The sequence below is a fragment of the Salmo salar genome, chromosome 22 (assembly GCF_965601325.2).
Source record: "Salmo salar chromosome 22, fSalSal1, whole genome shotgun sequence".
NCBI classification, from domain to species: domain Eukaryota; kingdom Metazoa; phylum Chordata; class Actinopteri; order Salmoniformes; family Salmonidae; genus Salmo; species Salmo salar.
This window is the reverse complement of record NC_138312.1, coordinates 41,129,257-41,145,814: the sequence shown is the minus strand read 5'-3', so window position 1 is coordinate 41,145,814 and position 16,558 is coordinate 41,129,257. Positions and strand designations below refer to the sequence as shown.

The 16,558-nt window shown below is 40.5% G+C and overlaps 1 protein-coding gene across 2 annotated transcripts in view; it reads left to right on the top strand.

Moving 5' to 3' along the window:
• The window catches only part of LOC100380688 (calcium-dependent secretion activator 1), a 158,518-nt gene that overhangs the window by 117,527 nt on the left and 24,433 nt on the right, over window positions 1-16,558 (top strand). The window contains exons 12-19 of one of the 2 annotated variants that reach the window (XM_082967610.1): window positions 4,405-4,541; window positions 5,328-5,515; window positions 6,571-6,672; window positions 6,801-6,864; window positions 7,466-7,589; window positions 11,823-11,858; window positions 13,824-13,930; window positions 14,608-14,637. In XM_082967610.1, the coding sequence (XP_082823736.1) occupies window positions 4,405-4,541; window positions 5,328-5,515; window positions 6,571-6,672; window positions 6,801-6,864; window positions 7,466-7,589; window positions 11,823-11,858; window positions 13,824-13,930; window positions 14,608-14,637 (788 nt within the window). The remainder of the gene's footprint in view (window positions 1-4,404; window positions 4,542-5,327; window positions 5,516-6,570; window positions 6,673-6,800; window positions 6,865-7,465; window positions 7,590-11,822; window positions 11,859-13,823; window positions 13,931-14,607; window positions 14,638-16,558) is intronic. The other variant, XM_082967611.1, reaches the window with a different exon arrangement.

Genomic DNA, 16,558 nt, shown 5'->3' with positions numbered 1-16,558 from the left:
AGTAGGTGGTGTTGGACTGCTGGAGCCGGTAAATGTATGGGCTAGTGCTCCTCTACACTCTTTGAAAAAAAGGTGCTATCTAGAACTTAAATGGGTTCTTCAGCTGTCCCAATAGGATAACCCTTTGAATAACCCTTTTTGGTTCCAGGTTGAACCCTTTTGAGTTCCATTTAGAACCCTTTCCACAGAGGGTTCTACATGGAACCCAAAATAGTTCTACCTGGAACCAAAAAGGGTTCTTCTGTTGGGACAGCCGAATAACCATTTTGGAACCCTTTTTTCCAAGAGTGTAGTTAGTATAAGCTGGAGAAAGCAAAGTGAATCTATCATATTGTGATGGTAATGTATAATATATGTTAGAGGTAGTATTGTGAATAAGATAGAACTAGATCAGAATCCAGACTAAATCAACTGCAGCAGAGTGATGAGAACCCTTAACTACTTCTCTCTATCTCTTCTCAGTCTTCTCAATCTTCTCTCGATCTTCTCTCTCTCTTTTTCTCTCTCTTTCTTTTAATTATATATCTCAATCAATCTGTCCTTCTTTCGCTCTTTCTCTGTATACTTTTCACTACATCGATCTCTTTCTCTATTTCTCTCTTTCCCTTTCTTTCTTTCTTTCTTTCTTTCTTTCTTTCTTTCTTTCTTTCTTTCTTTCTTTCTTTCTTTCTTTCTTTCTTTCTTTCTTTTTCTTTCTTTCTTTTTCTTTCTTTCTTTCTTTCTTTCTTTCTTTCTCTATCTCTCTCTCTATCTCTCTCACTCACTCTCTTTCTGTTCTCTCACTTTCTCACTCTCTTTATCTTTTGTTCTTTCTTTCTCTCTCTCTCTCACTCTCTCTCTCTCTCTCTCTCTCTCCCATGTTGGTACAGGTTGTTGTTTTTTGAGTTGTGTTTTTCTTCCTCATGCTTTGCTTGTTACCCCTCTTTAGTATTGCAGCTGCTAGGTCAGGGTATCTCGTGTTTGCTCTCCTCCAGCCTTGTTGCTAGTCTTTATGTTATTCTGGTTTGTCCCTTCTTACCCCGCTGTCTTCTAGCTGGACTTAAGGGTAAGTGCTTCCCTGTAGCCGGCACAGCTCAGATAATCCCTGACGATTATCTGACAAATGCAACGTGCTTTCTCTCCTCTTTCCCTATCCTCCTACTCCCCCTCTTAAGTCTCCTCGCTTCATGTCTTTAGACATTAGTAGATAATGTCTTTTTAAGTATGATTTCTTCTCAATTTGAAGTTTTAAGTACCTATTAGCTTACATTCTTGACAGTTTAGGATGCATGTGTTTGATTCTTAGGCTTATAATTTGGCTCAGTAATGATTCTTAGGCTTATAATTTGGCTCAGTAATGATTCTACTTTATATGATGGTTATTATTATGATTTTTTTGCATAATTGCCTTCTCTCCTTAATCTTATTGGTGTTCAAGGACCCCTCAGAGTAAAGCATAGAGATCGCCCAATGTGACATGATGCCATCAGAAAATAAAATTCCACAAAATGGCTGCTAGTTGTGACTCCATCAACAGTTATGTAAATTCAATCCATTTTTCAATTATATTTGAGTTTTAGAGAGCAGTAGTGGACAGTCCCATTTTTTCCTACCAGAACTTCGGTGCTTGTAATCAAGCTTGTTTTGTTTTAGAAAAAGCTTTTCACAACATGAACAAATGATTGAACATTTCCGTATTGTTAAATCCATTTTTCAAAGAGTAGAGCAGTTGGAAAGCTATGACGTTGGACATTTTGGTTGAGATTAGTTTGGACCCTTTTAGCAGGGTAACCTGATTCCTCTATACTAACATGGGTCATGCTTTACTATCGAGGGCTCAATTGTTTTTAGTTATTTTCTTTAGTGCTCTGTTCACGAGAGTTGGCAAATATGTACGCGGAGTATTCTGAATGACAATCACAAGGAGTAGCCATTGCCACCCCTTCCCAAACAATACTCTGGATGATCCCCTTTAATAGATGGGCCTGTAGACAGCAGCTATTCCCCCATAGTAGCACCTTTAGCAGGGAACAGATCTCATTTTGGTTTCTTTTGATTGCCCTTTGATTGCCTGAATTGGGGAACACCTTTGTTATGTATTATTCCGTTGATGGAATTGCAGGATTTTTATATTTTTTTCCCCCCCTGCCATCTCCAAAAGAATGATCTAGTTTTTGCATCTGTCGGCTTGATGCTATATACCTATGTACTTGCATCAAATTGTATTGCTACTTTGTTAGAGATACTCCGGTAGTTGGTATGCCTGTTAGTTGTGCTCTATAAAGATCATGAATACACTGCAACATACTCAAGTATTGTCAACTTGCAAATGCCAAGAGAAAAAGGAATGCTCAAAAAATGGAATCCAAATGTTGAAAATAGATCTGCAGATGCATGACATAACATGTTGAAAGCACAATGAAAAGTCAAACTGTTCTATTTTGTCAGTGAGTATTTATTAACTACAGTATTTGCCTATGTTCAGTATGGAAAAACAATCCAGTCTTTTGAATCAATCATCTTGTCTTTAGATGATGACGTCATCATCGATAAGAACTCACAAAATATGATAATGTCCCCCTATAGTTCATTTAGTCTATTAATCAAAAATCAAACTCCATTTTTTCATTTAAAACAGAAGAGATATTCCCCACCCCCCTCCTCCCGCCCACCTTCAAGCATTTTCTATCACATATCGCACCTTCACTCTGCCCTTATCGCAAACTTTCTCTCACCCTCACCCTTCCCTGTCCCTGTAACTCTCCCACCCCTTCTACTATCACTTCCTCCCCCACTTTCCTGGCAGTCTGTTTGTCCCTCATCTATTTCTCTCCCTTTGTCTCAGTCGTTCTCTCAGTCCCTTTCTTTCTTTCCTTCTCTCTCTCTCTCTCTCTCTCTCTCTTTTTTTCACCCTCTGTTTCCTCTCACACCCTTGACTTTTGAACTCTATCTTCCCCTACAACATTTTTTTTCTATCATATCTATAATTTCTTCCATGTCTCTCACCTCGCTCTCACCCCGGCTTTCATCTGTCTCTTACCCTGTGCTTACCCCTCTCTCCCTTTTATCTTGAGATAGGGACTTTTTATTCAGTTCCTAGAAAAACCAGGGATACATATTATTTTGGTCTAGTCCACTCATTTCAAAGATTAAGAAACAAAACATCTCCTAATTTGACGCTATAGAAGCCATTGAACCTATAGCTATCCTATCCTCAGCCGTTGCCCTCCATCCTCCTTGTATCTCTCCCTTTCTATGAACATGGGACTGACAGATGTCACTTGAGTTGACAGTTAGTAATGCTATAGTAACCCTCCTCTCAGCCAAGCCCACTCCCTTATCCACACGCCCTGCCCCCCTCACGTCATCCTCACTCCTTTCAGTGTCACACAATTGGACATGGCATATGTCACTCACCCACCCTAAGGAGAACATGAACATCAACCCCACTCTTGTCTCTATATTGAGTACCCCTCTTCATGCACACCTCATCTCATCACTGATCGAGATCTGACTATTTATATTATGTATCTCTGGAAAATGGGAGCAATATGTAGGCCTGTCTCATTTTTGATCAGGTACTGGTGATATTCTGCTTTTAGGCTTCTCATCAATGACTGTATTACATGAGGGTATTCTAGTCATTATTGTCATGACAGACAGAATACATATTGTTGTTTCAGAAGGTCATACATGCTAGTGTCTCCTGTACTTTCTTATGGTTCTCTGTCCTCAACTTATTCACTACAGTTTAAAGTATATTTAACAATCATACAACACTAATCAAATACCGTCAAAACATGGGCACTCGTTACTCGACCAGCTCCCAGAATGCATTTGTAAGAAGATAAGCAGTTCCTTAGACGCTAGCGTGTCCGCTACCCAACCTTTATGAAAACTTTCTTCCCTGTAGAATAGAAAACACTCTCCTCTTACAGTTTTTAATCCACTAGCCTTCATCCTTAAACCAGAGCTATTTGTTCATCTTAATAATTTAAGAAATCACTCTGTTCTCTTATTTCTGTTTTTGTTTTTCAGCACACGACCCATCATTGGTCAGGAACTGAGTGACATTCACCAATCATTCTCGAATGGCAGAATCTATTGAATACACATTACAAATGAGATTTGCATCCTATTCAATTTAACCCACTACTTCCTCAATACATGTTTTGGATCTAAGATGCCTAAAATGGTAGCCATTGAAATGTTAACAACACATACAGCAAAAAGCTGCAAGTTGATAATGTAAAGCTGTAAGTGTTTAGAATTGTCCCTAGCAAGAGCTCTAGTCAGACTGGCCCAGTGTGTTGTACTGTGTTGAGGTAGAGAGACATGCTATACTATTTTTCTGTGCTTCACTGATGCCCTATTCATCTGAATCCTGTCCTTTTCTCTGTGCTGGTTGGCTGGTTGGACACACAGACGCAGACAGAGCTCAGAAACACGGCATGGATGAGTTTATCTCGGCTAACCCCTGCAGCTTTGACCACGCCTCCCTGTTCGAGATCGTCCAGAGGCTCACGTTGGACCACAGGCTCAATGACACCTTCTGCTGCCTGGTGAGTGTCATTCTCCGTACCCACAGTACCGTGGAATAAGGATGAATGCATACATTAATAAAATGGTTTCCCAAAAGCACCTTAAGGCTAAGTTCATCGTAAGAACCTTCATAGGACCAAATCTCCAAACTGTTTCCCAAAACAATTGTTACTTAAGTTGCACTTGAAAGCGCTCGTTATTTACTGACTGCCTCAGACCACTTGTAGAACTGCTAAGTGCGTCGTTTCGTTAGATGCATTCAATTGATTTCTATTTTGCTAATTGTAGACTGCTGTCTATAATTTTTTCCTCAATATATTTAATGATGTGTAACAACAGGTGCCCAATGATGTACCAAATCTTGATTTAGTGCATTATTATAGAGTAAGCATTAGAATAAGCTGCCTCAATGTGTGCAGCCATGGGTGATAATATCTCTCTAGGAGCTGATCTGTAGTCAGTATTGTGGAATAATTCTAATGTTAAGGTAAGATTTCATTGGAGAAAGCTGATCCGAGAGCAGCACTGCCTTTCTTTTGATCCTATAAGCATCGATACTATGCCTCAATGACGTATTTAGTAAGTGGTCTCTATGCGTGGTGTTTTGGGAAACACATGCTACATCTTCGACCATTGTAGGAAAGATGCATCGTTAAAACACCCGTAAGCCTATGTTCCATCGCTATCGGGAAACTCTCTCACAGAGGGATGCTAGCGCCAAGGTCATTGTTTAGTTTGGGACAGGTGTTTGTTTGTGATTGTGATCATGGTGCTAACCTGCTAAAAACTCTTATGTGGTGTTTAAGGGATGGTTCAGCCCGGGCCAAGTGTTTGTCCTGGATGAGTACTGCTCCAGGAATGGCGTGCGTGGGTGTCATAGACACCTGGGTTACCTAGGCGACCTGCTGGAGAGGGCAGACAGAGGAGCCATGATCGACCCCACCCTGCTGCACTACAGCTTTGCTTTCTGCGCATCCCATGTCCACGGAAACAGGTAAAGTCTACACCCCATTCAACCTGGGTCTCCTGCTCATTAATCCAAAGTCTTCACATTGGACCAAGAGGAAATGCTCAAGGTCAAGGTGCAGCACTGGGCTTACATGTCTCAGGCAGGGCAATCTACTCACATTATTCTAAATCACCACCATAGTCTATGGCAAGAGAGATGGCTAAACTTCAAACATCAAATACGCACTCAAAGGTCTTCAAATGACAAAAGAAGAGAAGGAAGGAAGGAAGGAAAGAAGAGCTGGCCATAGTGAGAGAAGACAAGGGTCAGATTCCTCTAAAGCATCCGAGCATCTTTTCTTATTGTTTTATGATTTTCCATTGTTATTGTCATTAATGTTTGCATATGATTTATTACTATTTTGGTCATTTTGTCCTCTATATTATCATGTTATCATTTTGTCCTGTATGTTATCATGTTATCATTTTGTCCTGTATGTTATCATGTTATCATTTTGTCCTGTATGTTATCATTTTGTCATCTCTTTTTTTTACTAATCAGTTACATATACTTTGTTTTCCACTATTCCTCTTCTCTTTCTCTTATTTTCCATTCCTCGTCTTTTGCTGCCCTGTTCAGTCTTATTATGTAGATGTTGCTCATCCTCCCATGCATCCCTATAAAGTCAGAGAGGGCAGCGGTTACTGGGGGCCACTGATGGGTTGTCAGGGACCCTGGGGCCCTGGCGGCCACCAGAACCTAGGACCAGGGGCTGCGGGCTCTAAACAGGGAAGAAAAGATATGAAGTTTAGAAAGAAAAGAGAATCCAAATCGTCCAAGAGCCCATCAGGTAAGATACTGTACTGTATAATAACAAACATTGAAGGTTAGTAAACATGCTGAAGAATGATTCTGTTTCACTCACACAAGCAGCAGTACAATCATGGAGAACTAAATTATCACACTGTTTTGGTGTAAATTGCTGTATTGTTCCTTTTTGTAGGGGCTCTAACTGGTGGCTCTGCAACTGCATGATTGGCTGGGCTGATGTGTTTGCGTTGTGTTTATGTTTTGTTTGTATTGTATGATGTCATCCTCAGGCCTGATGGACTGGGAACAGTGAAGGTGGATGAGAAGGAGCGCTTTGAAGAAATCAAAGAGCGGTTGCGGGTGATCCTGGAACACCAGATCACTAACTTCAGGTGACTGCTTCCTACTGGTCATCCATCCATCCAACTATCCGGCCTCATCTATTGTTCTGTTCATCATTGCTCATTTTTCCCTAGTGAGTTTTATTTCATTGTGATTCTACTCTTTTATCTTACTGTAGATATTGTTTCCCGTTCGGCCGTCCAGAGGGAGCGCTGAAGGCCACTCTGTCTTTGCTGGAAAGGGTTTGTACATTTAGATGACTCCAATCTTTTCTTTCACATTTTACAGAAACTTTGCAGGTCATGAATGATTCACATTTTACAGAAACTTTGCAGGTCATGAATGATTCACATTTTACAGAAACTTTGCAGGTCATGGATGAATCACATTTTACAGAAACTTTGCAGGTCATGAATGATTCACATTTTACAGACACTTTGCAGGTCATGAATGATTCACATTTTACAGAAACTTTGCAGGTCATGAATGATTCACATTTTACAGAAACTTTGCAGGTCATGAATGATTCACATTTTACAGAAACTTTGCAGGTCATGAATGATTCACATTTTACAGAAATTTTGCTGGTCATGAATGATTGATATTTTACAGAAACTTTGCAGGTCATGAATGATTCTCATTTTACAGAAACTTTGTAGGTCATGAATGATTCTCATTTTACAGAGACTTTGCAGGTCATGAATGAATCACATCTCGTTGCTCATATAATCTCATATATATGCTTGAAAAAGGAAATTGAAAATGAAAACTATTGTAAGCTAAACTGTAATTCAGTGGTGAGACTCTAAGGAAGACTTGTCCTGCCCTGTTTCTCACTTTCAGGTGCTGATGAAGGACATTGTGACTCCCGTCCCACAAGAGGAAGTGAAGGGAGTCATCCGTAAATGTTTGGAGCAGGCTGCTCAGCTCAACTACGCTAAAATCACAGAATACGCTCAAATGGAAGGTAACTATCCATCATTTACATATATAGACACACCTTCAGAATGCAATAGCATTTACCTCTGTTGGTAAATTATAGGTCGTTGTTGCTTTGAAACATGTAACTGATTGTTTTTCTTTTGATGATTGTAACTATTAAATAATGACCTCTTTCAGTACTTTAGTGACTTTTGAGTCATTCTGGGGGTGTCTATGTGGAACAGGCGCGTCAAACATTCTGCTCTCTTTCGGAAGTGACTTGTCTTTTACACTTTGATTCATATTTTAGCATCCTACAGTGGGAATCCTTTCAATATTAACCTGGACAAGAAAACAAGTACTGAAGAAACATACTGATATATCTTCTTTTTTTTTTACCAGAGATGTGGATTACATTTTTTCTCACATGATGAATTCAAGAGGAGCAGCCTATACAGTATTTTTTCATTTGACAGATTGGTTGTCACTTGTTTGTCACTCAGCCATTTCTCTCCCCCTTGTTTCAGGCAGGCTGCTTTAGCTGTGGTGTTCTGTACTCTACTTTACTCTACTCTATTGAACTGTACTCTACTGTACTCTACTGAACTGTACTCTACTGTACTCTGCTGTACTGTACTGTACTGTACTGTACTGTACTGTACTGTACTGAACTGAATTGTATTGTCCTCTACTGTACTCTACTGTACTCTACTGTACTGTTTTGTACTGTAGGTGAAGTTGGCTTTCTGTATAGGTGTTGTGAGTAAAAATGCATTCAAATCCAAAGTTTTGGATTCAAGCCCTGTTGATATACTGGGCTGGCCCCCCTTTTACTGTACCTTGACTCTAGCTGTATCCTGGCCTATGGCATGTGGTGATTTAACAGTATAGTGCGCAGTATATATTATAGATCTACATTATGCAGTAAAGATAATCAGTAGCTAGAATCAGATCTCCCCTGAAGAGAACCCCCCTCTCAAGACTCCAGGGCCTACAATCTGCCTCTCTTCTTCTCCTTTCCTAGGGACCCTTGTCCTTCTCTCCCTCTCCTTTCCGCCCTCTTTCTCCTTCTCCCTTTCCTTCCCCTTTGTCTTATTCCTCCGGCGGACCACTGCCCTCCTCTCCCTAGTCCTCTGCTGTCCTCTTCCTCCCTCTCCTCTTATTGGCTTCACCACATTTATCACCTCACATTTCTGTGATACTTGGTTTTGAAGCCAATGAAAAAGAATGTTGGGATTGGACAAAGACAACCCAGCATCTGTCACCTGCATGTGCTACAGGACATTATGGAAAGGTTTGTCTTTATAGGCATGGACTAGCCACTACATATCACACTTTACCTTTAAAAACAGCCCTTTTGCAAATGCCATATACAGTACTCTATTCTTGCTTGCATAACACCATTTTGGTTTCCCTATAAAGTCAAATGCATAGCTTGCATTGACATGCATGTCAACAGGTTGATTCCAAAATGTGTAGTCAATACATAGAAAGACATTCTTATGGTGCCGAAGGTACTTGGGTGTTTATCCCTTACTATCTTGAAAATATACCAAGTAGAATTTGTCTCCCTGTCCTTGTGATGCTGTTGGTCCAATAGTCCTAAAACAATCATTATTGGACCCAGTCATCCATAGTCCAAACCCAAGTCAATACTCACCATTGTTGTGTTCATTAGGCCACCAAATGGAAGAAAACAAACTGAAACAGCGAAGATCTACCTGGACATGTCCAATAAGAAACGTTTTGTTTTGTTTTCTGTTACAAAAAGTGTTGCTATGGTGTGCCCTAATGAACATGACCCAGGACAGTTCTCTACCTTCCCCCATCTCCTCTGACCTTTAACCTCTCACCCTATCCTCTGACCCCAGACTCTTGCATGTCCCAATCCTCCTCTTTTGTAGGGAGAAAGAGGGAAATGTTTGAGCACCCTGTCTTCTGCTTGGCGTCACAAGTGATGGATTTAACCATCCGTGAGTACCTGCCTCATCCTTCCCTGTCTCTCCTCCCTCCCTCTTTCAACCTTCTTTGACCACATCACCCCCTCCCTCCTTCCCTCCCTCCCTCACTCCCCTCAGAGATGTCCACTCCTCCTTCCTCCTTTGTGCTTTTTTTTAGTCTATCGCTCATGTCTGTGAGAGCGAGTGGGGGGAGAGAGAGAGTCAGTCTGGTCTGTGGAGGTCTGTCTGAGAAGCCAGTACTTCTAGGGACCTACAGTTACACATATGTTTGTGACCCACATGAATGATCTGTCGGTCTGGTCTGTAAGCTTATTTCTTTTGGTTGGACATACGCCCATGCCCACCCATGTGACTTGAATGCATTTTTTACATTGCTTCTGTGTTATCTCCTTCAGTCGTCTGATCATGTGTCAGTGTGTGGTACGCTCGCCACGCTGCGCTGTGCGCTGGGACAGACAGGTATGATGCTATGTCACTGCCAGAGACAGAGATGGAGGCCATAGAAAAGAGCAGCAGCTGCAGGCAGAGCTACAATACCAGGAGGACAGAAAGGATTGCCTATAATATGTGTTTTAACTCAGCTCAACTCACCACCGGTCAATGTGTCCTGTCTTTGGTTCAAGCAGCTGTTGTTCGTCTTATGTCTAAGTTCATGACGGTCTAAAGCTGTCTGTCTGTTACTGTTAACTGCATCCTGTTGTTGTTGCTTCTTTAATGTTGACTTCTCCTCAGGCTAATGTCTCAGCGTTTCAGAGTGTCTGTACCAATCTGTACGTCTGTGGAGTTTTGTCAACTACTGTAGCTACCTAACATATTCAACTACTGTAGCTATCTAACATATTCAACTATTGTAGCTACCTAACATATTCAACTACTGTAGCTATCTAACATATTCAACTACTGTAGCTACCTAACATATTCAACTACTGTAGCTACCTAACATATTCTACTACTGTAGCTATCTAACATATTCAACTACTGTAGCTACCTAACACATTCAACTACTGTAGCTACCTAACATATTCAACTACTGTAGCTACCTAACATATTCAACTACTGTAGCTACCTAACATATTCAACTACTGTAGCTACCTAACACATTCAACTACTGTAACTATCTAACATATTCAACTACTGTAGCTACCTAACATATTCAACTACTGTAACTACCTAACACATTCAACTACTGTAACTACCTAACACATTCAACTACTGTAGCTACCTAACACATTCAACTACTGTAACTATCTAACATATTCAACTACTGTAGCTACCTAACATATTCAACTACTGTAACTACCTAACACATTCAACTACTGTAACTACCTAACACATTCAACTACTGTAGCTACCTAACACATTCAACTACTGTAACTACCTAACACATTCAACTACTGTAACTATCTAACACATTCAACTACTGTAACTAACGAAACACATTCAACTACTGTAACTACCTAACACATTCAACTACTGTAACTATCTAACACATTCAACTACTGTAACTATCTAACACATTCAACTACTGTAGCTACCTAACACATTCAACTACTGTAACTACCTAACACATTCAACTACTGTAACTACCTAACACATTCCACTACTGCAACTATCTAACACATTCAACTACTGTAACTATCTAACACATTCAACTACTGTAGCTACCTAACACATTCAACTATTGTAGCTACCTAACATATTCAACTACTGTAGCTACCTAACACATTCAACTACTGTAACTAACGAACACATTCAACTACTGTAACTATCTAACACATTCAACTACTGTAGCTACCTAACACATTCAACTACTGTAGCTACCTAACATATTCAACTACTGTAGCTACCTAACACATTCAACTACTGTAACTAACGAACACATTCAACTACTGTAACTATCTAACACATTCAACTACTGTAACTATCTAACACATTCAACTACTGTAGCTACCTAACATATTCAACTACTGTAGCTACCTAACACATTCAACTACTGTAACTATCTAACACATTCAACTACTGTAGCTACCTAACATATTCAACTATTGCAGCTACCTAACATATTCAACTACTGTAGCTACCTAACACATTCAACTACTGTAACTAACGAACACATTCAACTACTGTAACTATCTAACACATTCAACTACTGTAACTATCTAACACATTCAACTACTGTAGCTTCTCTCAGATGGAGAAGCGTAAAGCATGACATCTTTCCTCTCTCTTCTGGAAGATAAACTAATAACCATGGTGTTATAAACCTAAATATCTCTTCTTTTCTCTTTCTTGTCTTTCTTTTCTCTCTCTCTTTCAAGTTGAGAAAGATAAAAAGCCGGATCCAAATGATCCAGGTGAAGCCCTGTTTGACTTTTAGCTTAGCCCCAATACACACCTACCCTAAACACACATACACACACTCACGTGCACGCATGCATGCACGCACACACACACACACACACACACACACACACACACACACACACACACACACACACACACACACACACACACACACACACACACACACACACACACACACTTAAACACATACAATACATACATCATATAAACACACATAAACCCCTTTCAAATTCGCCCTCATGTCTTGGCATGGCAACATTTAGCACACTAATATTTGTGTAGTGATTGTATTACTTTATAACAACATACTGGGATAATATATACTGTAGATGCATTCATGAATGATTTTCCATTGTTTTTCCTGATACTATGATACATGTATTGAATAAAGCAAAAATACATCAGAAACATAAGCAAAACAATCTCTCACAAATATGCAGACAAAAGGTAGCATCTCCAATGTGTTGAGAGAAATAATGCAATACGAGCTTGCTTAAATATATCTGGCTATCAGTTTTCAAGTATACAATGAGTAAAATTATTACAAATGATTACATTTGTATACAAAATAGATTCCATTCTCTGATAACATGATATATTTCATAAAACAGATGAACACATTGGATATGGATGAAGTATGATACATTTGACAATGATAATCACCACATTATCATTCTGCTCATTATACTTCAGTGTAAGGTCTAAAGACCAACATAAAGGCTCTGTAAGGAATCCTCTGCATGATCTCTCGTTAGCCTTATTAACTGTGCTGTGGGGTTCAGGGTCCTTTTAGCTGCATGGCTACTTAGTAGTCAAGGTAGTACATAGCATAGAGCAGGGTTCCCCAAATGGCGGCCCGACAGTAGTTGGTTTTATTTTGCCCCTAAGTTTTCTTAGACATTTTTAAAATAATTTTCATTGTTGAAATAAAAGACTGTAAAAACACCAGGAAATCAGCCCCAAGTAATTTTAAATTAAGAAATCTGTTCCAAAGTATTTCCATGCATAATAGAGAGACAGCTGAACATATACAAATGTAAGCAAGGTTTGAAATGATTACGTTTTAGTAAAATATTATATCTGTTTGGGCTTCTTGCGATCAATTTGCAGTCTACAAATGATTTGTAATTATGTTCCGGCCCCCCGACCATCCGCTCCAGAAGAAAATTGGCCTGCAGCTGAATCTAGTTGATGATCCCTGGCATAGAGTATATGACGTGTGACTAAAATATTTTGAGAATAAATAGGCTACACTGAAAGTATCATTTCAACATTTAGACAGATATGATAAAAGTGATATGATGAAATTATAATTTACCAATATTAATTCTGCACAGTTCTATCTCCTTATTTCAAATTCTTATTTCAAATTAATTTGAGCCGTCCAATTAAATGTCCTGATGTTTTGCCACATTATTGTTAATAATCTGAATGCCTAATTTCACCATAATCAATTGTCCATTCAATTGTATGTCAACAGATAAAATGTATATGAAAAAAAGTGTCCAGGTTCACCCTAGATCTTACCAGCGATATCTGTTACAAACTCAACATTGAAAATCCCAAGCAACAAAAGCATGAAGAGCACAAGAGCATTTTGCATGATAGTATAACAATGCATTTGATTTCTCCATGGGATTGATTTAGTCCATCACTTCTACCCGACTGTGTTGTCCCATATCACCTCACACTAACTGTTTACACACCATGTACAAGTACCAGTTCATTGGGGGCATGCTTTAGAAACCATGACACTCCCATCTTCAATGCTGGTGGTCAGTGTGGTCTGTGTGCGCCAGAGAGAACCCAGAGCACTTATTATGTCTTTCATTTAAAATATCTCTGGAGTTAACGAAATCGATGGGAAAACCATTCTAACAGATTCTGTTAGCTACCCCACTCTGCCTAATTAACCACCCACCCCCCCACCCCTGCCCCCCACCCTTCTGCTCCAGAGAACGTAGGCCGGTTAGTCACGCCCGCCAAAAAACTGGAGGACACTATTCGCCTGGCCGAGCTAGTCATAGAGGTCCTCCAGCAGAACCAGGAACATCATGCGGAGGTGAGTGAGTAACCCCTCCTCTCCTCCTTCTCTCATCCCTCTCTTTGTCTATGTCACTTCTTTACCTCCTCTGAAACCTCCTTCATGGCATGGAGGATGGAGCTAGTCCATTCCTTCCTGACACCTTTATATGTAATGCTGTCTTTGTGTATGGATGCATTTTTTAATCAAATATTTAATACACAGCCCGAAATCCTTAATGGGAGATGAATGTTAACATTGTACCAGGCACTATTTCTACCTGAGGAGGCATTTTAAAGTAGGAAGTGTACAGTTCCCTTCACTTATTCATCATTCATAACCCTGGTGGTACAATGTTACATAAACATTGGTTGCCTTGAAAGATGGTAATGCCTAAATTGATTTCAGCTCAATGTGTACAGTAGAGTAGAGAACAGAACAGTATAGGTAGCTCTAATGTAGGCTAGGTGCTCCTAGTCGTACTGAACTGTAGGTGATGCATGCTCATTCCGTGTTAGCTGAGAAATTGGATCATGAAATAGAAACAGCACTAAATAGCTTTTCCCTTGTCTTTGTATTTCCTAAAAGTATAATAAACTAATGTAAACAAACAGCATGATGAGCATGTATAGCATATCTATAGGTGATCCTATGGGATCGATAAGATTAATGCAGATAAGCAGATTTATTCTATCTCTCTGACATATGCTTGACAGGCTGCAGTCACAAGTTCTGGAGATCAATCGGTACAGTATAATTATTTACCTTTCTCTTCAGTCCCATCACAAACCTCCTCTCCCTATCTATCGCATGTTGACCTGCACAGAGACTAGGGCTGCCCTTAGTGTTGTAAGGCTGAGGGGAATACACTAGAGAGGGATGGGTGGCTTTTGTGTGTTGGTGCAGAAACATCAGCTAACATGCTGAATCTGTAATGCTCCACTATACTATAGGCTGCACAACATCACTTTGATCATGAGCATGTCCATGGGGCCATAAAGACTAGTCTTCTTTCCTCTAGCAGCATGTTGAAGTGAGATACACCACAGTATTCTCTCTGTGGTTCTTTTAAGGTTTGATTCAATCCAAAACTCTACCATGAATGTCTCTCCTCTCCTCCCTCCATCCAGCTTTAAGTTGGGTTTCAAATCACGGTTCACACTCTTTGAAAATGTAGAACATTCCTCTTCCTGCTGGCTTCTCCTCTTCCATCTCTCCGCTCTATCCCTCCTTCCGTTTAAGAATTGTTCCACCACTCAGAAACCCTTTATAGGAATGCCTAATAATGTAGATACACTACTGTTTACTATCCTGTACATCTCCCTGTGTTTTCACTGTCTGTATGATCGGTGATATTCGCTCCCTTCAGGGCAAAGAGGTACGTGGTGAAGTTGAATGAGAACCCCCTCCCCCCTGTAACCCTGTAATGGTTTGTGCATGTCCACTAAATGCCCTGCCCCCTTTCTCTGAAGTGTTGGTACAGTCCTCCAGGACTTCTCCTTTGAGCCTATTGTGAACAATGGTGCCTGTTGCAACACTAGAGCCTGTACCCTCTCTGGCTGAGCCTGAGCACTGAGCCTGGGTGTGCAGTAGAGGCCTGGGCCTTGCCTGAGTTCCCCTCCCCCAACATACAGTAGGATGGAGCCCACAATTTACCTGTCCATCCCTCCTTCCTGGAACTATAACCTCCCCCTGAGTCCACACTCACTAACGCTGCCCTGTGTATGATGATGGAGCTTGTACAGGTCTGCTGCGTGTACTATAGCACTAATGATTTATAGTGTTGTAAATAGTATTGGAGGGGGTGGGCAGGTAACTGGGCAGACAAGTAGGTAAGTGAGGACTTGACTGCAATACCGTACCACTGCGCTGGGCTAGCTATAGTCCCCCTATGACAGATGTTTTTCAGGGGATATTGATTCGATATGGAATAAAAGCATGCAACATAACGGGAAGGATTAAGCTTTTCACAGTTTAATCAGTTTCCCCTCTTGGAATTTGTCAAATGTCAAGTTTTTCCAAAGATGAGCAAATAAGCAGAGCCAAGACTGCGAGCACAGGAGCAACATCAACAGAAGCAGAAAGGTCAATGAAAACAGACATGATAAATACCTCCTTCTGACTTACTAAGTAGCATTGTTCACCCTAACTAGTCATCCCGAAAATCACTGGGGAGACCCATATCAAGTACCTTGGTCTGTCCACAAATTATCACTCAGAAGACCCTGTAGTTAGTAGAGAAGCTATGTGCTGCAGTCTTCGGTCAGTGTGCCTACTTCCTATTATATGGCAGAGTACAGTGCATGGACATGACCTGTGTCACATTCACATCTACAGAGGAGTGTTCTGTTGGTATGGCAATGATGTGAATGGTGGAAACCCGAGCTCCTTCCTGGTCCTGGAGAGCAAAGCATGTAGGGAGTTTTCCACGTCAGTCTGCATGAGAAAAGGTACCTAAGGCGCCCCCCGCCAGGCTGTGACCCTCCCTCAATCTAGAGATTAATAATCAATAATCAATGAATACAACATAATTACTCAGCTATATGCTATCATTATGCTATTTTTGGCTTTGTGTATAAATGTATTGTAAAGTTCTTCTCCCGTTGGTGGGAGGCTAGCTAAGGTTTTATGCAGCCCAGATCCCTTTAGTCTTCACCAGCAAGAGCT